Source organism: Chenopodium quinoa, unplaced genomic scaffold (assembly GCF_001683475.1).
Source record: "Chenopodium quinoa cultivar QQ74 unplaced genomic scaffold, ASM168347v1, whole genome shotgun sequence".
NCBI lineage: Eukaryota > Viridiplantae > Streptophyta > Magnoliopsida > Caryophyllales > Amaranthaceae > Chenopodium > Chenopodium quinoa.
This window is the reverse complement of record NW_018743199.1, coordinates 4,649,638-4,675,384: the sequence shown is the minus strand read 5'-3', so window position 1 is coordinate 4,675,384 and position 25,747 is coordinate 4,649,638. Positions and strand designations below refer to the sequence as shown.

The window sequence follows — 25,747 nt, the reverse complement described above, 5'->3', positions numbered from 1 at the left end:
ACTTATACGGAGTACTTCATCCTTATCTTACCTTACATTTCATTTTTTTTCCTTTTTATTTGTTATGTAATTTTTAAAAATTCTTATTTTGTTATCTTATAATTATACTATTAACATGTGAAACATGTTTCTTAATCATTATATTATGTTGACTTATGAACACAATTCTTCTTAATAGCTTTAACAAATTGTTTATCTTATTGCTTGACGGAATTGATACCTCTAATTTTACTCGTTAAATTGGGTGTTACTTTCACCAATTGTGTATTTTTATTAGGCAAAAGGTAACGAACGTTCCAGGACGTTAGATAAGAAAATTAAATGTGGAAATATTATAACTAAATTAGCAATTTACACTGATCGACATATGATTTTGCCATACATTTCAAATTTAATATTATTTAAAGTAAAACTCCATCCCCTAAAAAAAATAATTATTATTATTATTTTACTACGGCTCGTCTTGTGTGCGGCCGGCCACACCGTTTGACCACTTAAAGTAACCCTTATAACATTGATCAGGTAACCCTTGTAATACCAATCAAGTAACCCCTGTAACACTGACCGAGTAACTCTATAACAATGATGAAGTAACCCCTTTAACATTAATCAAATAACCCCCATTACACTAGCAAAGTAACCCCTATAGTGACTGGCCACACCGTGTGACCAGCCACATACTTCCTCCGTTTTTTTTTATTGCATCATAGGGGTTTTGGAGGCAAAATTTGGTAGTGGGAAAAAGTAAGAGAGAGAAACATAAAAATACAAAATTGTCCATGTAATGTAAGATAAAATAAAAAGTAAGTGTGAAAAAGTAAGGGTATGTTGGGTATTTACAGTGTGAACATAATTATTTTTTATCTTAAAAAGGAAATGATGCAATAATAAATAAACTTTCTAAAGTAGTAAGTGATGCGATAAAAAAAGAACGGAGGAAGTATAAGATTTGTGATTTTACTAAAGTCTCGAGACGTTTTTCAGCAACATCTTTTTTTTATTACGAGTATTTTATTTTACTATTCCCTTTAGCCCTTCCTTCCCAACAATTCGACATCATTCATTTTGCAGAAAACATACCAAAAACACAAAACCATCTCCGATCCACCTTCAAACAGTTAAAATCCTCTCTCCTACAATCTCAATCTTCCACCTTCACACTCCCCCAAAAATGGAACCAGATGTAAGCATTGAGTCAATGTGCACGATCCGAATAGCAGTGCTTCCAATCGGCCAAATCTCACCATCCCTTTTCAGAGAATACGCTTCTCTGTTAACCCTTCACTCAAAAATCGATCTTTCATCAATCAGTTCATTCTACACTGAACACCAGAAATCCCCCTTTACCCATCAACCTTGGGATTCTGGGTGTCTTCGTTTTAAGTTCATTCTTGGTGGGTCACCTCCTAGCCCTTGGGAAGATTTTCAATCCAATCGTAAAATCCTTTCTGTAATCGGGATCTTTCATTGCCCTTCTTCCCCTGATCTTGATTCTGTCAATGATCAGTTTAACATTGTTTGTAAGGGGTATAACTCTTCTTTGTCTCAGAAGTGCTTTGGGTTTTGCCCTAGTGATGAGCAGGTATTTGATCTATTTTACTTTCAATGTGATTCTTATGTAACTATCATGTAGAGTCCTGCAAAGGTAGTTATGTAAACGGGATTTGATCCGAGGTCTCGAGTATTTTGTGGGTGATTTGGATAAAAATGTCATATTGTTGTGGGATGAGGAGTTGATATTGTGGTATACCTGTAATTATTATGTGATAACTGCATTTGGGAAATTGTTGATTTTATGGTTACTTTGGATTTGGATATGAACCTTTTTAATGGAATGTCCTATTATGTATAGGACCAGGTAATATTACTATAATTATTAATGTAATTTCCCATTTAGTTGTTAATTTTATGGTAAGTTAGATTTTGTGTTCAGGTTGGCAGATCTTATGTTCAATGAAATGCATCATTTCATATAGTTGCCTTATATGTTCACCTGGGTTTATGTGTTATTTGATCAATATATCTGCTTGCTAGATTATGTGCAGTTTGTTAAGCTGGATCATAGGTATGAATTGGGTTCAAATTGGACTTCTTTTTCCGTAAATCAGGATTTTGTGTTTTAAGCAATTCTAAGCCATAGTACTCTTAGTTGAGACTATGAGTTGTTCAGCTGCAAGTCTGTAACGTTGCTTGGTCTGTTTAAAAAATCCTTATGCTTTTAGTATTGATTATCAGTATTACAAATGGACTTGGACTATTATTTGTTATTCAGTGTTCCAAATCTCTTGCAAGTTTATCCATGATCTTGTGTCAGAGGCAGGGTTTGATATGTTTGAGAATTTTTTATCCACGCATTCCTATTGTTTTTTTAGTCTACAATACTGTAGGAAATGTTAAAGATGAACCGGGGGTGTTGAAATGGGAGGTGGAAATGTGCCCTTTGCCACAACAAAATATTGGCAACTTGGCACATCGATAATTCAATGCAGTGGCATTGGCCTATCCTGATTGCTGTTGTTTTAAAATGTGATTCTTAGGTTGCTGATAGAATTGTGATTATGTTTGATAAGATTAATTTGGGCACAATGACTCATAATAGATGAATGCAAGGTTGTTAGTCTTAATTTTTCTTTTACTCCATCCCAAATTAAGTCATATTGAGGTTTACACATACATATAAAAATTTGTTGATTATTACATTGGAATTTTAAAATTTACATGAATATTACATAGAGGATTTGGAATAACCAGTGAAATTGTACCGTGACAAGGATAGTGGTAGGCAAATAATTTTGGTCAGAATGGCAGCCATTTTGAGATGTTAGGAGTTTGACTTTGAATATAAATATTTAATATTTTCATCACTCACTTGGCTCAAAATTTAACTATACCACCATCAAGATGCGTGTGAAGGGGCTTTAACCTAGGGTAATAGGATGTTGTCATGATGGGGGTTTCATTGTTAGTTAGTTACACATGCGGGATTGCGTTGGTCTCTTTAAGCAATTTTGTCAAAGGAAAGAGGCTATTCTTGTTAGACCTTGATTCTAAACTCTAAAGGCAGTTGATTTACCAACTATTAGTTAATCTTTGATAGGAATAGGGTTATTGACCAATGATTATAAGCTGAAACATTGTCTACCATAGTTGTAATATTGTCTACTGTGGTCTCTTTTAATTTTGTGGAAATGGACAACATTTGGTTGTTTGTATATTATGTTACTGAGGACAGAGTTTGAGCCTTGCATTTAGATAACAGTGATCTTGAATTTCTTATAAGATTGAATTTTGGTTTTTATATATGTTCATGTAGAGGTGGAATCCAGAATGTCATCTTTTTCATAGGTTCAGTTTTATTTTCCATGTACTTATGTTTGATTCATTTGCATTTGATTGTTCAATATTTAAGCTTTCTGGATTACATGGACATTATAGTGTAGAGTCTGCTTGTGCCTTGAAATTGTATTTGTTATACAAGTGACTCAGTGTTTCCCTAAACTCCAAAAAGTACCAGATTTGAATCTTTGATTTGGGGGTATAAATACATTTAGTAGCTCTGTACATTTTAAAGGTGTTACTGTGTTACAGTGGAATTTTCTGAGTATCTTTTATGGAGACAAAAACTATGAAGGGTCACACAATTATCAACTGGTCTTGCTACAAATTTAAAGTGTGGAACTAGCTGTCCAGTTGTCCTATTAAATTCCATGTGTCCTGCTTCCTTGATCCCTTCTTTTCATCCTCTTTACTTGTAGATGCTTTGTTTAATGGGGCCTATATCTTCTCGTGCAGCTTAAAGATGGCAATAGAAGACAGGACAATTTGAATTTGTTTCCTCCTGCCGATAGACAGACTCTGGAGATGCATATGCACACAATGATGCAGGATATCGCTGCTTCATTGTTGATGGAATTCGAGAAATGGGTCCTCAAAGCAGAATCTGCTGGGACAATTGTCAAGACACCTCTGGATTCACAAGCCAGTCTCAGCTCAGAGGAGGTTTATGGTTTAGGTGTTTACATGGATTTAGATTTTAAATTTTCTTGCTCTGTAGCCTGGTTGCCCCTTCCCAGTGATTGTATCTGACTTGTGTGTTGGAAGCAGGTGATCAAGGCAAAAAAGCGGAGACTTGGCCGTGCACAGAAAACCATAGGAGATTACTGTCTTTTAGCCGGTTCACCTGTTGATGCCAATGCCCACTACAATACTGCTTTAGAACTTGCCAGATTGACAGGGGACTTTTTCTGGTACGCTGGGGCGCTTGAGGGCAGTGTTTGTGCATTAATGGTAATCTTTGGGCCCACTAGCTGTCTCATTATATGTCAATTATATTATATTTTGCGCGGCATTATTTTTAGTCTATTCTGGGTATATCTGTTAAGCAAAAGTATGTTTCAAGATATGTGTCTTTTATCCCTTATATAGTAGAGAACCATATTACAATCAGGCTTCCGTGGAATGCAAGTGATTACTAACTCCATAGTCTGTTCTAATGAGGATGGAACTGACTTGAAATCACTTAAATTGTATGTTTATCATCAAGTAGATGTATTATCACTTTATCAGCCTGTAGTTTGTATTGTGAATCTTCATTTTCGCTCTAGGGAGTATTTTTTTTTTCTCCTAGTTAATTCCTGTGCATAGTCTCTTCCCTTTCTTTTTGAAGAAAGGGATTTTAGCCCTTCGTATATTGGTGACGTCTGCGACAAGGTCATCATTTAGTTTGTATAAATCTAAGCTGGTATAATCTTTACTTACTGTTGGCTGTTTTATTTTTTCTGTGATCCAGCTTTTGATTGTTTACTTTTTGTTTAATTGTGTGTGTGAATAGATGGATCGTATAGGCCAGAGGGATCCAGTTTTGGAGGACGAGGTGAAGTATCGGTATAATAGTGTCATTGTACACTATAGGAAGTCATTCATACAGGACAATTCACAGAGGTACAATCTACTCTATACTTGCTTTGTCTTTATGTTATGATTGTTATCTATAAGAATAGTTGGCACATTTTTTTTTTTAAGAGGGAGAATTAATCACTATGAAGTGGGCTTCTAATCAGATGCTCATCATATTTGGTAGAAATCAATTATATTATATGTAATCACCCTTAACTCTTAGTTTGCATACAGAGCATCACCTTGTCATTGTTTTTGCTGGTAAAAAATCAAATATGTGTGTGAAATTATGTTTATTATTTATAGCCATTTCTCCAATTGCTCCTATATTTTCCCCTAGCAAAGAAGCAATTAAAATGGGTTGAACTTGGAAAAAAAGGGAAAAGGGATGTTGATACTTTTGGGGAAACAACAGTTAAATTAATATTTAAGTTCATTGACAGAGATTTTCTAAAGATTTTTGATGTGAGCGCAGGTACTAAAAAGTGTGTTTTATGTAATATGTGCACCGGTGAGGGCAGTATTTTGATCCTCACTTTGGTTTATTTCTAGCTAATAATCCTATCTTTAAGTCATTTATAAATTTGTCCACTTTGGAATAGATTTTAGATGTGAACATGGGAGGCTATTATGAGTTTTGGACAAATATCATTTTAATTAGTCAAAATCTAGTCAAAACTGGAGATCTAATCAGACTTGAACGTATATTTCAGCTGACAGAATTCATACCTTTATTTAAGGTGAAGAGAAAAAGCCTCAGTTCACTTGAATGTTGCTTATTTGGTATGATCAAAATTGGTCTTTTTGTGATCTATGATCTAATATGAATGTCTTTTTTCTGATTGAATATGATCCAAACTTATTACTTATTATATGATCTAATCAACATACTAGCTTAGATCAGACCAAAAATATTTGAATGTTTAGACTATATACATTGAAATGAATCTAACAAGATCTTACTTGATGATGCATTTCCTTATATATTAGCGTAAAAATATGGTCAAACTTCTGTCGAACAAGACATGATCATACCAAACCATTAAAATCCAAAACATAGAAAACCAGACCTCCAAACAATTTATTCTAGATGAAGAGAACATATGCTAGTATGTTATGGAACAAAGTATTAACTTTCTTAAGCAAAGGGCTTAGTTTACAGAAGGCTGTGTCGCAAAGCACAAAGGGTTTTTGGAAGGCGTGCACATCCCTGCACCTATTGCAGCCTTGTAAGTTGCTACACCCTGTTTTCCAAAGAAGCAATTAGGCCTGAAGTTCAGTGCCCCCCCCCCCCTCCTTCTCTCAGGCACTTTTTATAAAGCTAAGAGTCTAAGAGTGAGGTTGGAAAAGTTGATAATTCAACTTTCTTTTTTTTTAATTTTTTTTTTAATGGTTTTGGTTATAAGGAGAATAGATGGAATGTTCATTCCAATGGAATTTGAGCTCACAAGAATGGATTGATGGCAAAATGGCCACAGGGTTCATAATATTTATTAGAGTTCATAGTTGCAAAGAAATTGTTTGTACTCTATTCTTGCACATTTCAGCTTTTGATGTATATTGATATAATCTTTGAAAATGAAAAAACCCCTTTGATGTGTTAGCCTGACCTACAGTCTTGTTACTCTCTTGCAGAGTTTCACCTGTGAGCTTTGAACTTGAGGCTACTTTGAGGCTGGCCCGATTCCTTTGCAGGTGATTCCTTTATGGGATATTTTTTCCTAATCATCTTGCTGACCTTGATATAATTTGTTTGTGAAAATTCCAAATGGTCTGAGGTTGAAAAATCAGATTAGTGAGTAAATATTCTCTGTTATTTATGTTGTTGCATAATGGAATCTAGAAGTGATGTTTATTCCTTTTGATGACTATATTAAACAAACTTTATCTCAGTAGTTGGAATGCTACCTTCAGTTTTTAAAGTATTACTAGACGGATACAATTGTTTATATCTTAAAGTTAATTTCAATTACGCTGCTCTAAATATTGATTCTGTTGTTATAGAGTATGCATCATTATATGTTTTTAGTATAGTTGCGATGGATGGTTACCCGCTACATCTTGGCCTTGTAATGCTGGTAGTATAGAAATTAAGTTCCACTCTGTAATATATTTTGAGCCATTAAGGGCTGTACCTGAAATGGTTGAAGCTGATGGTCTTTATATTTTCTATTCTGCACAACTGGTAGATCTTTTTATACTTGTTTTTGTTTACCTGGTGATGGTTTGGATTTTATAGTCTAAGATTGGAAGTTGTATTCTGCTCCTTCCCTCGTGATTTTTTAATCTTGGTCCTTGCAAATTATTTCATTTTGTCAGAAGGGAACAATCTAAAGACGTAGTAGAACTACTGACAAATGCAGCAGATGGCGCAAAATCCTTGATTGATGCCACTGATCGATTAGTACTATATGTTGAGATAGCTCGACTTTATGCAAGGCTTGGGTATGAGAGAAAAGCCGCCTTCTTCTCAAGGCTGGTAGCACAGCTGTATCTGCAACAGGATAATAGATTTGCTGCTATAAGTGCCTTGCAAGTGTTGGCTATATCAACAAAAGCTTATCGTGTTGAAAGCAAAGCATCTAGGGCCAGAGATCCGCTTCCTGTGAGTAATTAATGGCTTATATTAAAGTTTGATCGTTGCAAAGCTTGTTCTTAAACTAGTATCTTGTATTGAAGCTGTTGTTTTGAAAACGAAGAATAATATATGTTATTAGCACCTTCCTCTGTATGATCAGAATGTTGATCAACACTTCCAAGTTGTCTTCTTGCTCTCAAATGTGAGAGAATGTACTGTAATTGTGCGTCCACAGTAAGGAGTACAAGTAGACAATTATGGAGTGCAAGCTGTGCAGGTAAGCATGGCTTCATATATGTTGAAAGAGTTAATGAGGGAATAAGCTGACTTCAGCTACTGCTTATTTTCCAGTTCTTCTTAGGGTATTGGCTGATTGCTTTTAGTTTGAATGTAATATTTTAGTCTGATAATCTGATTGAGTCCTGTGTCATCCCATGACATAATTTTTTTTAATGAAAATCATCTCATGTAACTCGAGCAATCTGTATGCATGGAGGAGAAGAAATTTGCTTTTTATGGCTGTATTTTCTCGGAGATTTTTTTACATTATGAAAATGTGGCAATTTCTGTCTTCTACCCATTTGGAACTATTGCCAATTATGTGATATTTATTTCTCTCCTCTTTGAATGAATTTCTAGTTTCCTGCACTCATTGTTCCTAGAGAACGATGTCAAATGAGCTTGCAATGCGATAAGCTGCAATTACTGCTCATACCTATTGAATTCTTTGCATATTGTAGCGTTGTTTATGCCTTTAGTGGGACTCATAGCTAGGATATGTTTTTTTGGGGGGAGGGTGGTTAATTTAGAATTATGTTGCCATATTAGTCGCAAGGGGATCTATACTCTATAGGCCCTTGATCAAATAGGCAATTTATCGTGCTTAGTGACATTTCTATGTAGCCTTATTACTGTGCTTAGTGAGGACTTTTGTTTCAGTTTGTTCTTTGTGGAATCTAAAGCTCAAACTTTTCCTTCTAATAATATAATATTTCTGATATTGTTTAAAATTTTATATTGTATACCTATTATCTCTGTTTTAATGTGCCTATTGGACTTAAACCTCTAATTCTCATTCAAATTGATTGAGCTGGGAGCAGCACTCTGTATTTTAGTGATATTCTTGTAATATCCTGTAAAGGTGAATAACTTTATAGTCTTACGATAAATTAGATGGCAAATTTGTTTCATTACGACATCAGAGGAGCCCTTCAGCCCTTCCTAAATTATATCTTGTACATATTGCATCTTGTATATTCAACGAGTCTCTATTAAATGCTCATGTAGTTTGTCTTTAGGCTAGAAGCTGCAAAACTTTGTTTAGTATTGTTCTTGTGACTTTGTTAAGGAAAATAACTTCTTTTTTTTTGCTGCCTTATAACTCTCTCTCTTTTTTTTCCTTCCCCTCCCCCCCACCCCCTCTTTTTCTGTAAGACTTGAGCTGTTAAAATTGTCCTTCACTTTCTTTCAACTGTCTACCGTTTGTTGATGATAGGAAAATGGATCAAGTCCTGTGGATGGTGGAAAGATGAATCTCAATTCTATAGTTTCACTATTCGAGTCCCAGTGGAGCACTCTACAGATGGTTGTGCTTAGAGAAATTCTTCAATCTTCTGTGCGAGCAGGTGATCCTCTTGCTGCATGGAGTGCGGCTGCGCGACTGTTGAGAAGTTACTATCCTCTTATTACACCAGCTGGTCAAGATGGTCTTGCAACTGCTCTAACGAACTCAGCAGCTAGGCTTCCTTCAGGGACTCGCTCTGCTGACCCTGCTTTGCCTTTCATTCGGTAAATTCTGGCCATAATTGTCTTTTTCATTTTGTTTATGCATGGCAGAATTGGCATCTTCAGATTCCTGTGAAACTTGATAGTTAGCCCAGCCTGCAGAAGTGGTGCCAAATGTGTTTTTAATCTGCAAAGTGATTTCAGTATCGTGCCATACTCTAAAAATAAGAAAATAAACCTTGACACTAATATGGATGTTACAGCAATATTATTCATTGTATAATTGTATATGTTTTCTGAATCAATCTGTGTGATCTCATGTAGTTTCTTGTTCTTTTGTAAAATTTTGAGTTGCTTTTATAAAAATAGTAATTACAACCATGGCAATCTCAGAAACCCATCACGTTATTTAAATTTTTTTATGATTATTTTTTCTGTGTTCTTTATTTGCTTCATGTTTTAGCTGTTGGACTGTTAAATGTTAAGCCAACTTAAGTTACTCTGTAGCTTTTTGTGCTATTGTTACATTGTATGCTTCTATATGTTTATCTCTATGCTAATTGCCACAACTTGTTCATTTACTTTTACATCGCCTGCCCCTATGTTTCAGTTGCAGAACCTTTATTGAACACATATCTAGCATCTTACGTAGGAATAGGCTACATGTTTTAGCTTAAGTTGGACGTGTTGATGACTTGTTCTCATTTATCTTGATGCTCTCAATCTGCTGTCTACCTTTAAGGTGGAGGTTGGTGAAGAACTATTGCTCCCACATCCGGTGTAAAGTTGATGGGATCAATCAATGTATGATAGTAATCTAAAAGCTATTTTGAATGTACTAGATCATCTTAAAATTTAAACCTTGCAGTGACAGCTTGCACATTTGCTACCTATCTATATATATCAAGTATAAGTTTGGTTTATGTTGAAGTGTTTGTTTGGATGCAGGTTACATTCTTTCCCAATCAGTCCATCTCAGACGGATATTGTGAAGCGCACTTCTGGAAGAGAAGATTGGTGGGCGGGTGCTGCTCCTTCAGGACCTTTTATTTACACTCCATTTAGCAAAGGGGACACTAATATTAACAGTAAGCAAGAGCTGATTTGGGTTGTTGGTGAACCAGTTCAGGTGCTTGTTGAATTGGCCAACCCATGTGGTTTTGATTTGGTTGTCGATAGTATTTATCTCTCAGTTCCTACTGGAAACTTTGATGCTTTCCCCATCAGTGTGACTCTTTCCTCTAATTCATCAAAAGTTATTGCATTATCTGGAATTCCTACATCTGTGGGACCCATAACAGTTCCAGGATGCATTGTTCACTGCTTTGGAGTTATCACTGAACATCTTTTTAGAGACGTTGATAACCTGCTGCTTGGTGCAGCACAAGGGCTTGTTTTGTCTGATCCTTTCCGCAGCAGTGGCTCCCCAACTTTGAGAAATGTATCAGTCCCAAATGTTTCCGTGGTTTCACCTCTGCCATTGCTTGTCTCTCATGTTGTAGGTGGTGATGGCGCTGTCATTTTATATGAAGGTGAAATTCGTGATGTGTGTATAAGCCTGGCCAATGCAGGGACAGTTCCAGTTGAGCAAGCACATATATCATTGTCTGGGAAAAACCAAGATGCTGTTGTTTCAATTGCATATGAAAATTTGAAATCTGCCCTTCCACTTAAACCAGGTGCAGAGATCACTTTACCAGTGACGATCAGAGCCTGGCAACATACCACTGTGGACTTTGATACTGCTGCAGGGAGGTCTGGGGGTTTTGGACGACAGTCAAAAGATGGGACCAGCCCGATGTTGATGATTCATTATGCAGGTATGTATTTAGTCATGAGACATTGAGATTGCAGATTGGCATGATTTTTGTCAGCATTTCTATTCTAAACACAAGTCTAGTTACCACTTGGCACTACTCTTCCAGTATAATCTAAACTAGATAACTCCTGAGCCATGCTCGGTTTTTAAAATTAATGGCAAGTGAAATTCAAATATAGAAGTGCCTAGAAAAATGTGCGTAACATAAATAATTAAATCATAAAGTTCCTATGCAAATTAATAATTCTGCTAACATCTAAAAAAAAAAAAAAAGTAAAGAGTTTAGGAGAGAATTCTCTCCGAAAAAACTCTGCTTTAGTACAGCTGTATAAGTATATAGATATGTCCTCGTATGTAATTCTAGAGAAATAGCTATGAATTCATAGGCCAACTATCGCTGTACACAAAAATAAGAAAATATAAAGGAGTTATTCTTCCCTTTCCCTCCTTTTGATCTCCTCTGCATCATTTTCACATTTTGTTCTCCCTTTTCATCCAGAATAAAAAAAATTCTTCACATTCATGATCGATATATAATTTTTTTTCATTTCCCTCTCTTCTATTTTCTCTTTTCTACATAAGTTACTTGATAATGTTTAATAAACATATTGGGTGTTTGATTAGGTCTCAGCATAATATTGAATTTTTGTTTATAAACAACTTACACATTTTTCAATGTTGCTTGATCAATGATTGAACTTGCTCACCCTATTAACCAAGTTTGTTGATTTTCTAATGAACAACTTCTGTTTAGCTCCAGCAAACCCTTCTCCCCCTTTTTATAAATTATTTTAGCCAATGCAAACCTTCATGAATGGCTTATGGTGCATGAAGATTGTTGCTTTAGCTTGTAGGGTTTTTTTTTTTTTTTTTTTTTTTTTTTTTTAGTGGAGACAAAATTCTGCTCTGCATGCTTCCTTTTGCTTTACTATTTCTGTGTGGTACTTGAGTGGTTGCCTTGGTGTTCATGGTTCTGCTCACGTCTGTATTGTATGGTTATGACTTAATTGCTGCACATTCACATGCCTCGTCATGAATCTCCTTTAAATTATCCATCTTAGTTTTTTCCAAATATTTGAAAAAAAATCGGAACACCAGCCACAAGCTCTTATTAACCCCCCCCCCCTCTTCCCACTCCCCTTCTTTCTTCCTTTCGTGTTAATTGAAAAGATCCAATAGATTTATTATTCTATTTTACAAATGGATCTCTTTGCCAGGGCCCTCGGGATGTGACATGGAGTCTGCAGCAGACAATACCATTGTACCTCCTGGAAGACGCTTAGTTGTGCCATTGAATGTCTGTGTTTCACAGGGATTATGTTTTGTGAAGGCTCGTATGTTGTCAATGGAGATTCCTGCTCATGTTGGCAAAAACATTCCTAAACCATCTATAGCAGACAATGATACTGAGCTATCTTCAGGCTCTAACAGAATTGAAAGATTGGTGAAAAAGGATCCATATAGGGGTACTTGGGGACTGCGTTTCCTTGAACTTGAGCTGTCTAATCCTACTGATGTTGTATTTGATATTAGCGTTTCTGTTCTGCTCGAAAATTCTAGTAACGAGGATAGTTCTACTGACCAAGAACCTGCTGAGTTTGGCTATCCAAAAACCACCATTGATAGGGATTCCTCTGCTAGAGTGCTGATACCACTGGAACATTTTAAGTTACCAGTTCTTGATGCTTCCTTTTTTATTAAGGAGCGTTTGGTTGATAGAACTTCTAGTGGTAGAAATTCAAGCTATTCAGAGAAGAGTGCTAAAGCCGAGCTAAATGCTTGTATAAAGAACTTGATATCAAGGATTAAAGTCCGATGGGAATCTGGAAGGAACAACACTGGAGAACTGAATATCAAGGATGCAATGCGAGCGGCCCTTCAATCATCTGTTATGGATGTGCTGCTCCCTGATCCCTTGACTTTTGCCTTTCGGCTTGCTCGGGGTGGTTTAGGAGATGATCTACAGAGTTCTGCAACAGAGAGCTCAGTGTTAGCACATGACATGACTCCTATGGAAGTTCTGGTTCGTAATAATACCAAGGAATTGATCAAGATGAATCTCAGCATTACATGCAGAGACGTAGCTGGAGAGAACTGTCTTGAGGGTCCCAACGCTACTGTATTGTGGGCTGGTAAGTAGAACTTTGGAGCATTTCTTCTCGTATATTTTTCTTTTTATGGTGGTGATTTTGGAGAGCAAAGAAGTACTAGTACAATCTTATTTGGTGAATTTGTCATTAACTGTTACGGAAATTAATTATGCTAGTATTTCAACTTTACATTGAACCAGATGTGTTGTTTGCTGAAAAATGACCACTGTTAATTGTCTACTTAAAGATAGAAGCTCCTTGTATATGGTCTAGTGTAAGTTTGTAAACATGCATTTCGTACTAAATGAAATGCTAAACACAAGGGGTGAGTTTGTGCCAGTTAGCCTGTTAGGCCGATTACTGATTCTTATTGCATTGCTGCTTTTGTTTAGGTGTTCTCTCTGGAATTACTTTGGAAGTACCTCCGCTTCAGGAAATTAAGCACCAATTCTCATTGTATTTCCTCGTACCTGGTGAATACACCTTAGTTGCTGCCTCAGTGATCAATGATGCTAACGAGATCCTTAGGGCACGTGCAAGAAGTGATTCACCCACCGAACCAATTTTCTGTCGAGGACCTCCTGTTCACATCAATGTTTGTGGGGCGGCATGATTGGTGGTTTGCTGAAATTGATTGCCGGTAATTAGGCTGAGATTAGCAGGTTACTTTATACATTGTAATTGAATACAAATCCGGCTTTTGGGTCCCGTTGCAGACATCATTTGAGTTTGTACCCGTTGTTGCATAATTTTGCTGCTCTAGGGGTTGTTGAGTTGGAACTTTGGTGATCAGCATATGGGCATACAGCTAGGTGTGAAAGCCTATTAGGTTGTATACATGTATCATTATGATTCGAATTCTGGGTTTTTTTTTTTTTTTTTGGGTAGTTCCTTTTAGAATTCTCTGGGCTACTCTGATAACTATCTCATCTTCCAAATTTTTGGAAAAATTGATTGAGCATTTTTTTTAATTGAAATGTTTCATTGTTAGACTGCACCAATATTTGAAATAATAGTCAAAATTCAGATACTTGTTACTTGAAGATGATAATTAATCATGATACACAATTAATCATGCGATATGTGCATGATTTTCCGACTATTCAAAACAGGTGCTCAATTTAATAGTTTGAGCCATATTTTTTAATAGAAAATATAGTGTTTATAATTTGTGCACACAATAATAACACTACTAAAAGAAAACAAAAACTTAACATACTTGGTATATTTTCTCCGTCTCCTTTTATTTGCATCACGGGCTTACTTTATGTGAGCTTTATGAGTAACATGGCGTAAACATAAAGGGATAGAGGGAGTACTTGTATTAAATATATTAGAATGTTGTAAAGGAATAAAGAATAATAATACCTATAACTTATATACTCCGTATTAAACACTTATTATCATCCCCATAGAATGTCTTATCACTTTAATATTAAATGACTTTTTGAACTTAGAGAAAATGCAAAAAATCGTATGAAAGCTTCTCTAATGTCATTCTCAGTTAGTTAAAGCTTCATGATGAATCTAAATCTAAAATATTAAAAAGACAAAACTAGAAATTAAAATGCATCAGCTGGGAGTCGAACCCAGGTCTATTGCTTGAAGCCAATTATCCTAATTCCTAACTGTTGGATTATTGACGAACTTGCCAGTTGATTATTATTATTTTTTTTTTCCTTTTTGAAAGCATCCAAAATAAAGTCTTAAATCATTATAAATAAATAAAATAAATAAATAAAAAGCCCAAATTCATGTATTGGGTCCCTTATTGGGCTAATAGGACAACGAGTAGTTGTAATTTGCCCAATGGTAAGGCCCGATTTGAATTTTTGTTACATCAAATCAATAAACAATGAAATATCAAATATTCTCCCATGCCATACAAAGAGTCATCAACATCAACCAACAGGAAGTTAAGAAAATAAAATAGGAATATAAATTTATAGACTATGGTTTTTAACTTTAATTTTTATGTTTTACCTACTCTTTAATTCATAGTCCATTAACAAAAAGAGTGTGACATCACATAAAATGGCAAAATGAAACATATTATCATGTTAGCTAATTTCATATAAAGCTCATTATCTCTTCCTCCTTTTTCTTTTATTTTATCTTTCATCATGTTTTCAACTTAGCTTATCTTGTCAATTAACCTACAATACAAGGATTTTCTTATGTGGGGTTAAGGTTCTATCCCTTTCACTTCAATAGTCATAATTTAGACCATATTCTTCCAAGTATTAAGGATTGAATTTGACATTGATATATACCTATGCATTTAAAATTTCTGTTTTTTTCCCACCCTAAAATTCTATTACTTGTTAGATGAAACGAGTGTACGACACTTATCCAACGATGACCCACTTAAGTGATAAGCCCAAGTCTTAAATTAATCACACCGTTCATATCTTTAGTAGACTTGACAACCTACCCAGACAGACTTAACTAGATCAGTATTACACGTTATCTCAATCAGTATTGATTATTCTTCTCTAATAAACCCAAACTAATATATTAGCACGAATTCACTCACACCATATTATAATTATGATAAAAATGTGGAACATTAAATTAGATAAAGAGGAATAATAAAAGGTAGGATTGGTTTGGTATTGGCCATAATGATCTCATGGGGTATCAATGATTTATGAGCTGGACTGTGTATGTGTGTGTGTGTGAGCAGGAAGCTCTTATTGAGACTGTTGAGATTTCAGGTTCTTGTAAAAGAAGAGAGAGAAAGTGGTAAAGTGGTCCATGAATAAAAAGGGTTTAAATTTAGAAGTGGTAAAGTGGTCCAAATTTTGGAAAGCAACCTAAGAGAAAACAAGGTGGCAAAGTAAGGAACATAAGGTGGGCAATTGGGTTTATGGATATTAATGCCCACCCATTCGAACAAATTTAAAGCTTCATTTTCATCAATTATAAACCTCATATATATACTCCTTCCTATAAAAATCTAAAGCTGTCATGTTAATTTATCCCTTTGAGTAAATGCCAAATCTATCGCATTCCTTCATTTAATCCGACCTTTCGCTTTTTCTGTATTATTCTTACCCCGCTTCTCTCGAGAAATAAAATTTTAGTACATACTGTACTGATTAATTGAAGGCCGATTTACATTATTTATTTTAAGATTATAAATGGTAATCTGAGCACATAATTAATAATAAATGAACAAAAATAGGAGAGAAAGTATTATATATAATAGTTGAACCCATCTATTAAAGGTAAATATCTTGTGTTAAATTATCTTAAAGCGAATATAAAAGGGAAAAAAACGTAATATACATACATAAGTCGTCACTAACCAAAAAATTTGAGTAATTTTATACAAATTACTTTGCAATTTACTTTGTCTACACTTGTTTTTCTTTATCTACGAAGAAGTAACACATAATTATCATTATATTTCATTAAATATTTTACATTTTATCAAGCAAAATATCCCGTAATTTTGCATGTAAGAGCACCAATATAATGTCTGCAATCAAATCTCGTCTAATCATTTGTTCCCATGGCTATCTATGAACCTTAAAAACCAATCAATGACATCTATAGAAAAATTAAAGGTAATTAGACAGAAAATGTTGATGAAAGAATCCGGAAAAACTACGCGAGAAATAATTGTAAAGTCAATTATCATAGGTGAAGGAGCATAAATTTGGGAGCCCACCTTGTAGAAATTCCCTTGATGATTGAAACTCAAATAAAAACCCTTCTTTATTATTTTGCGTCCACCATATTATACAGTACTGGTGCATTTGCATATTAACGGTACCACATGAAATATTTTTGGCCTACTAATAATATCGATATTTTCTACTATTATGACTATATATGTAATGTATCTCAACGTTCAAGCAAATTATAATCACAAAATAATGGCATTGATTATTGATAAGCATATGTAAAATTATTATCTGATTTTGATTTTGTTAATGAATTATGATTGATCACGTTTGAGCTCCAAACTGTTTTATGATACGAGTTTTACATTTTGTAGGGGTTGGTGAATCAAATTAGATTCTACTTGCGTGATCCCAGTGTATTTTATACCGGATATACGTTTGAGTACAAGGTTAAGGGTAAACATATGTATGTAGACCGGGTTGGATTATCAACTAGGTCATCCATATGAACACGAAAAATATCTTACAAGATGTTTATAATCGTTAATTTGTCATCTTCAACTCTAACTTGATTAGCTTCTAATAATATAGTTATCCTTAATTAATAATATAACATAACCGCTTCTATAGACGATGTTGATGGCCCGATGCCAACCTGAACGACCTTAATTAAACATGCATGTTGTACCTGTAATCAAACAACTAGCATAGTCTTGAAATACACTAATAATCGATATCTTATAATGGTGTACCTATCTAACAAGTTAAGGTTTGATGACCATTAAGTAGTGGTAGAGCTAGGTTCCCAAGCAACCTATCCAACAATATCATATAATGTTTTTTAATTCTTGAAACCATTTCAACTTTAGAAATTCGATAATTAATGCTTATTTTTTTTGGTTGAGTTGACATAAATCAAAATGATTATCAACACATAATTTCTTAGTTATATTTGCTATAACGTAAAATACTTTAATGTAATTTCGTTCCATACACTTTAATATAAACTAAACGATCACCCGATAATATCATTCTTCTTGTATGCGGATAAGAGGATAGATCATGTCAAGTTAGTGGGACAAACAAATTGTCACGCGTGATGAAGATTAATACTCTAAAAATACAATGAATTCATTCATTCGAACCAATAAAGCAATTTCCTTCTTGTATACGTTAGCATGAATGAGAAAAGGTTATTTTATTTTGGTCTATTTATTACTTTATATTCTAGCTACATTACTTAAATTATAAAGCTAGTCCCAAAAATGCCAAAATTGCCTTCAATCCATCAAATTTTTTGGAAACCAACCTTCAAATTCCAAGTCAGAATTGACAGCCAATAATTCATGTATATAGTGAAAATTGGGTGATAGGAATTATTTGTAATCTACAATGTATTTTTCTCTTTATTTTTATGATTATTGTTGATACCTAACTTCTCGTATTAGTCGTATACAGTACGGTCAGGATACTATTTAAAGAGTCATTCTATTCATAAAATGACTAATCATTACTTAAAAGTAATATATTTGTTTTTTTACAATGTCCCATAAAAGAAAAATAAATAGCAACAAAAACAACATGACAAAAAACTAAATAGTGTAAAGCTACAAGTACTATTGTTATAAATTGAATTTTAAGATAAAAAGGCTAAAACCTAATAGTTCATAATCTAACTTGCAAAATGTATAACTATTGATTTGCACGAAAATGTAGGGTATGATTTTTTGAATTTTTTATGACAAGTACTCCGTACAAGCTCCATTAGAATCAAGCGAACACACAATTTTCTATCATTTTTTTGTTTTGTTATGAATATCACAATAATTCCACAAAAAAAAAAAAAAAAAAAAAAAAAACCTCTCTTAAAAGTTAAAACATGTATTAGTTGGAGCCAGACCAATTGAAGCCACTCTCCATCCTTTTGATCTATACCTTACTTTTTTTGCTAGCGACCTCCTATACCTTTTTTTTTTTTTTTTTGCTAGCAACCTCAATATCAATTATCAAATAAATATATTATATCGTCCTTAGATAATACGTATGAGTACCATTTCATATTTTTTTTTCTTTGGCTATAAATTTGGAAACCCTACTCTTAAGTGCATGTATTCCCTAGGGAATCTAGAAAAAGTACACTAAAAAATCAAAATATCAATCGGAAATATCATTACACCCTAAATATCTTGCGTGTACACCTATCTAATTGTATAAGTGGAAATAAATCATATATCAAATTATCAACCTCATGTCCCTTTCCAAAGAGCAAAATAATTGGAGGTAATTAAAAATACAAAACCTTTTAAAGAGAGAATTTAAGTAATAAAGGGCATCAAAAGTAAGTGGTAGAATAACATGAAAAAACTACTAAAAAAGAAGGAAGAAGTGGAGGATGAATTTTTTTTCTTACTTTCAACTTCGAAGCTTTAAGACATGTCATAATAATTGAAAATGTATTTATCCATCTATTTATCATCACTCTCTGAGTATGGTTGATAGTGATGGCTCCCTTTTCAAGATTGATTCTATTTCAAGGAAAATGGATGTTTGTTTGTTTGGGATAATCGATGTGTACAATTATTTAAGGATGTATCATGTATGTCGTAGATTCCTTTGAATTTTTTTTATTTGATTCTTTGTTCTAGTCATCCAGCATATTGGGCATATCATCCTTATGTTTTCAACCATTTTTATTCTCCCACACTTTCATTACAAAGAAGAATGTTAAGACATTGAGTCGATTCTATCTACAATGTACGGAGTGCTTCTTAATTTCTATGTTCCCTTCTACAACTGTTTTACATTTAAGGTTATGCACAAGTTTTAAAACAAGATTGTCCATTGCGACATATAGAAAAATATTATTAAATATTTAAAAATATATAGCTGGAATAGCCATTAAATACCAATTGAAAGAAAAGTTTGATTATACAAGAGAGTATGCGAAAGCGAAGATGATTTGAACATTCTTGGTCGGTGGTTGACTGGCAGTAGAGAAGCAATGAATTTGCTTGTAAGAAGTAATCGACAAATCAAGAAAATTTTCAACATTATGTTAATTAATAGCAGTAATCTCTTTGTTATTTTGTGAGATGTTTAAGTATACTATTACAATCTATGAAAATCCAATAACTTTACGAAATTACGAATATGAAAGTGATATACTAACAGTGTATAATAAAGATCCATATTTTATAACAATTTGTTTAACAAATTTAATCATCCAATGCAATTATACAAGTATCATTAATTAATATCATCACATACAGTACATATTTGAGTGCATCAATGGTACATCAAGTAACATCATATACCATGTCAAAGAAAACAAAAGGACTTATCATTTTTAATATGGTGGATCAATTCGATTTTGATTATGACAAATAATAACTCTTATAACTAACTTTTGTACAAAAGTTGTAAATGTATTTATTATATACAGTACGTAGCATATTGATATATATGTGGCTATTAGTAGCATATGTTTGTAATATAACTAGTGTGTGATCCGGGTATTACCTTGGGATGTTACTTTGAGTGAATTTTTTTTAATAAAGTGTTAAAATTTTTGTTCGAATAATTAATACTTTAGAATATAATAATGTTGAATATTGAAGAGAATACAAAGAGTAATATGAGTCTATTTTGTTTTTAATTTGGATGTTATTTTTTATTATACATTTAAATATATTTATGTGGATGAATAGATCATATATTATAGCTAGTTAAGATGGCATGCAAGACATGTGGTACAAAGAATGTGACCAAAGATTGCTAATTAATTAAATTTTTGCATTAAATGAGAACCTACAAAAGGCAAACGGGACAACTAGACATATATATACTTCGCATCAAAGAATGAGGATAGCGCTTAAAGTCTATTTTCACAATTTCTTTCTTACACTTATTTTGAAGTACCCGTTTGATTTTATAAATGTTTGGTAAAAATACACGTATTTTATGTTTGATAAGAAAAAACTCCAACTTGCATTATCATCATGTTGAAAAAGAAATGTATATACAAAAAATCTAGCTAAACCTAAAAAATTTCAACTAGTGCTTAAGTGTGATGTTAGCACTTAATCCATTTTTAGTTAATAAAGGATTAAAATATTAAGATTTGCCCTAAAAAGAGGCACAAATGGAGACAAAGCCTCACATATACGACTTTTATCGTCCACAAACATGCATGATGTGAACTTTCTCCTCCATCAAAGCCTCATTTCTAGTATTTCCTTTTCTTTAATCCTAGTTCTTCATTTCTAGTATTAATGGGACCCATACAATATAATTATATAATACTATAGTTTATCTTGACGTACCAAACCCTTTTTTAAAATCAAATTAAATGTACTTTTAACCTAACCAATTATTTGTTTAAGTTATTAGATACTATATGCTTAATTTAATTATTGAATGATGAATTTAGATGAAATTTAGCTTATGAATAGATAACAACATAATAAAGTTCTTATGTTGTTTGATATGGGGTGCAACCACATACGTGGAGGGGCCTATATAATTCTGGATATATTCATATATACTTGGCACTTTTTGATTGGATCGACGATGCCTTTCATAAACAGAATTTGTATACAAGGAAATGGCTAGAAGGTCCTCTACGAAATCAACTAGCTCCTTGAATTGATAACTTATGTTAGTATTACTTTAAGACTTTCTATTTCAATTAAAGTTTATGTTTTGATTACAATCATATTACTGTTAATTATGTTGACATCATGTCACCTTAACGTCGTTCTTATTTAAAAGATACTGAGTAGTCGGTATTGGCTTATGTGCGAATAATCTACGTGTGACTGTCTATGTTGCACGGATACCGACACGGACACGGACACGATACGGACACGGGAAAACGGCAATCCTGAAATAGGGGACACGGGTACGGCATATAACAAGGCATATAATATATCAAAAAAACGAGAATTTGACAACCTATTCAATAAAACACTAAATAATTAGCCTCAAAACACACAATTTTGTTAAAACAAGTAAATAAACAAAGTGTACGAACGTAGTCTCATACATATCAAGAAACCATCAAACCAAATACATGTCTTAATAATAGTTTTACAAATCATAAATAAAATAAACAAAAGTACTAATAGTTTCATTCTTCACCATCACCAAGTACATCATCAAAAATCATATTCTCCATCTCGGGTTCATCAAGTGAGAGCTCGGCCATCTCTAGAATACCAACCTCTCCTAGGTTGTCATGCTCATCTCCACCCACATCCCACAACTTAGATCTCACTAATAACCATTGATTGAAGTGATGTTTTAAGGAGTTTCAACCTTTTAAGCATGCACACAATTGAAGCAAAACGAGTGTCGGCAATGCAAAGTAGTTTTAATGGCGAAAACTTATTGAACATTGAAAGCCTCATCGAATGATTCATTATGTAATTTTTAATGAACAAGGCATCTGCATGAACTTCCGTTATCCAATGACATTCATCATATACTTCAACATTATTCAACACATTCTTAGCTGCACAGATGCTTTTCATTGCAAGATTAAGTGTATGAACAACACATGGTGTCCAATATATATGAGGATACCTACCCTCAACCAATTCCCCTGCAGCCTTACAATTACTTGCATTATCTGTGATTATTTGAACAACATTTTGATCTCCAATTTCATCAATCACCTCACTTAGTAAGGTAGCAATGAAATCTTTGTCCTTAATCTCACCCGAGTAATCAATAGCTTTCATAAACATAGGACCCGTTTCAGAAGCAATCATAATGTTAATCAAAGGCCTTCTTTGTGGATCACTCCACCCATCACTAACAATGCTAACACCTTTTGTTTTCCATGTGGCTTTCATAGGTTGTAATAACCTATCCACATTTTATGTCTCTTTACAAAGCAAAGTTGTTCTAAGTTTGTTGTATCCGGGAGGCTTATAACCAGAGAGATTAGAATTGGCAGCCATTGTATATGAACTAACATAGTAAGGGTTTCTAGCAAGATTAAAAGGCAACCCCCCTGTGTAAAACATTCTAGCAATTTCAGAATCCAAGTGGCCACGAGATTTCACATTAAAAGCATCGGAAATTGTATTTTTTGATTTCCTCTTCTTTACATTATCAAACGAACCTAGTCTCATTGATGTAGCTTCAGTTGATGTGTGAGAAGATATGGGTTCATTTGAAAAAGGTGGAACTTTTGGTAACAAAGATTTTTTATAATCCTCGGATTCACGATGAAGCGATCTTAGTTTAGCAAGGTCATCAATTTTCACTTTATTACAAGTTTGAATCCCTTTCCCTTGTTCACCTAGCAAATGAGCTTTCACTCTAGTGTATGAACCATTTTTAACTTCGCCGCAAAAGTTACATTTCCAATTATAATTTCCTCCACCTCCCGATATTTTATCACCCTTAACAACAAACTTCCACAAAGGGTAGAGGTCTTTCATTGACTCAGATGAATTACTACTACCACTGACATTGCATGAAGCAGAGGAACTAGAAGACATTCCTGACAATTTCAGCAACACAACAGCACATTTCAGCAAGACAACACAGCAAAGTGAGCAACACAACAATACAATTTCAGCAACCAGCAAGTCAGCAATACAATTTCAGCAACCAGCAAGTCAGCAACTCAGCAATACAATTTCAGCAACCAGCAAGTCAGCGAGTCAACAATACAATACAATTTCAGCAACCAGGGCACAATACAATTTGACAGCTGAACCCATCTCACAATTAACATCACAATTAACAATTAACATCACATTTAACAATTAACAATTGCGAATTACAGTGATACTGCCTCCACGGCTCCACCTCACAATTAACATCAGCATTCAGCAATTGAATTTCAGAAAACAAAGTACAGAAGACAGAAGTCACATAACCCTTACCTGGTGGTGGACTGGTGGCTGGCGAGTGGCGACGGACGGTACTGGGTGGTGGACTGGTGGCTGAGGACGAACAACGACAGCCTGAAACCTAGGTTGAGTGAGTTAGCGACTGAATTAATTGAATTTAAAAAAAAAACAAAGTACAGAAGCCAGTCAAGCCACGGCCTGAAACCTAGGTTGAGCGAGTTACCTGGTGGTGGTCTGGTGGACTGGTGGCTGGCGACACTGGGGTGGTGGCTGAGGACGAACAACGAGCGGCGAGTGAAGTCTGTGTCTCTGTGAGAGTAGGCTGTAGGCGACGAAGCGACGGTGAACTGAGTGACGGTCTGGACCAGCAGCAGCAGGTGAAGCGACGGCGGTTATCGGCGCGACGGTGAGTGGCTGACGGTCTGGGACTCAGGGAGCTTGAGTAAGGCAGTAGGTTTGTGAATTGTGAATGGAGGAATTGAGAATGTGAGAGAGTCAGAGAGAATGGAGGAAGTTGGGCTTGTAAAGCCGTAATTGCGTGTCCATCACAAAACGGACCGTGTCTGGGTGAGACACGGCCCGTGTCCGTACAGAAGAAATTCAAAAAAAAAAACGGACACGGATTTTCGCGTGTCCAAGACGTATCCCCCCGTGTCCCACGCGTGTCCGTGTCCGACACGCGTGTCGACTCGGACACGCCACTTGGCAGGCGTGTCCGTGCATCATAGGTGACTGTGTGAGACATGTATCATCCGAAAAGCCATTCTAAATATGAAGTATATTGTAACTAGTTCACCTTGATAATATCAGTCATCATTGTAAGAGTTATACATATTTAAGTTACCACTTAGCATGATTAATTATAATCTACTTTAATTTTAATTGTTTCAATGAGACTTGCGTGTATGATAATATGAGTACATTACACATGAATATGTAATTCCCCTAACAAAGAACTTGTACATAATATAAATGGATGAGAATAATAAAAATATTGGAATTAAATTATTTTTTTTTTTTTTGAACTATTATAGGGAAAGATTATTAAGTATTAAAATTTGGGTGAATTTTTCTAAACTCCTTTTCCCCTTGTAATAACATAATAAGAGTACAAATCAATTATTATGTACAATAGTATTATTCTACCAAATCTGATGATGAATGTGGAACTTTGACTCACTATCAATCAGATATTATGAGACTACAAGTTCCCCTTTCCTACAACCACAGTGATTAATCACTCAATTATTTGGTAGTTAGCTAGCTTGCCAAATTTCAAACTTCAAGATGGATGCATGACTTTGTACGACCAGACACACTTCCAAATTGGGGCCTATATTCACATTTAAAAATAATTTTATCATATTAAATCCATCCAAAGGTAATTGTAATTTAGGAGAATGTTTTGTAATAATTAACTTACTCGTTGGACTTATCAAACTTGCATTGTAATCCAACTTTGTCTAAATTTATCAACTTTAATTTTAATTAAAGGTCAAAGTACTTTGAGAATCCTCATAAGACCATATGGTGATGTGTTCTATTATATCATTCAATACATATACTCGTTTATACAAAATGCAACAAAAATTAATTACACAAAATTAGTAAAAACTACTTGTAACATTTATTAATTGAAAAAAGTTTGTGTTAAAATTCTTTTGATAAGTTAAATAGTTGCAAAAATACATACTACATTGAAACGGAAAAATTTAATCAGACCGTATGACAAGAACAAGAAGTCACCTCGCTCCATGTGACATTAAATTATATAAAAGGCAATTGATATGAAGAATCTAATAGCGTAAATACACGTATACACAGTACATACATTATTCATCATTGATTACATACCTTACCATATACAACTATACAGAGTCAGTCTACGACATGTGTGACACACGCACTTATGTATACACATACCCTTTAGCGAGAGGGGCATTTGGCGAAGGGAATCAAACAAATGCCCCCGTATTTCAAATCGATGGACCTAAATAAGCATTGACGTGCACAAGAGGATGACAAAGAAAAAAAGGGGGAGGGAGGGGACCTTAGATGAAGGGGGGCCGTGCGTGACCACTGTGAGAATGTGGAAGATTGCCGTTGGCACAAGGGCACGCTGCGCTCCAATTAGGGTAGGG

At 34.4% G+C, this 25,747-nt stretch overlaps 2 protein-coding genes across 4 annotated transcripts; one reads left to right on the top strand and one right to left on the bottom strand.

Annotated features, from left to right (window-relative positions):
* The first annotated feature begins 959 nt into the window (after window positions 1–959).
* LOC110733641 (trafficking protein particle complex II-specific subunit 120 homolog) lies at window positions 960–14,151 on the top strand. 2 transcript variants are annotated; one of them, XM_021913717.1, is made up of 10 exons: window positions 960–1,582; window positions 3,793–3,999; window positions 4,105–4,287; window positions 4,832–4,941; window positions 6,532–6,591; window positions 7,219–7,501; window positions 8,970–9,262; window positions 10,148–11,019; window positions 12,236–13,150; window positions 13,501–14,151. In XM_021913717.1, exons 1-10 carry the CDS (start codon window positions 1,172–1,174, stop codon window positions 13,719–13,721), a joined length of 3,555 nt encoding a protein of 1,184 aa, XP_021769409.1. In that variant the 5' UTR covers window positions 960–1,171; the 3' UTR covers window positions 13,722–14,151. The 2 variants fall into 2 exon arrangements, with proteins under 2 accessions (XP_021769409.1, XP_021769408.1); XM_021913716.1 differs by having other exon boundaries at window positions 961–1,582; window positions 7,216–7,501.
* Window positions 14,152–22,015: 7,864 nt separating this feature from the next.
* LOC110733639 lies at window positions 22,016–24,328 on the bottom strand. 2 transcript variants are annotated; one of them, XM_021913714.1, is made up of 2 exons: window positions 23,830–24,328; window positions 22,016–23,727 (listed from the first exon to the last, which is right to left on the bottom strand). In XM_021913714.1, the coding sequence occupies exon 2, from the start codon at window positions 23,247–23,249 to the stop codon at window positions 22,620–22,622; it is 630 nt and encodes a 209-aa protein (XP_021769406.1). In that variant the 5' UTR covers window positions 23,250–23,727; window positions 23,830–24,328; the 3' UTR covers window positions 22,016–22,619. The 2 variants fall into 2 exon arrangements, with proteins under 2 accessions (XP_021769406.1, XP_021769407.1); XM_021913715.1 differs by having other exon boundaries at window positions 22,016–23,720.
* Window positions 24,329–25,747: the final 1,419 nt, after the last annotated feature.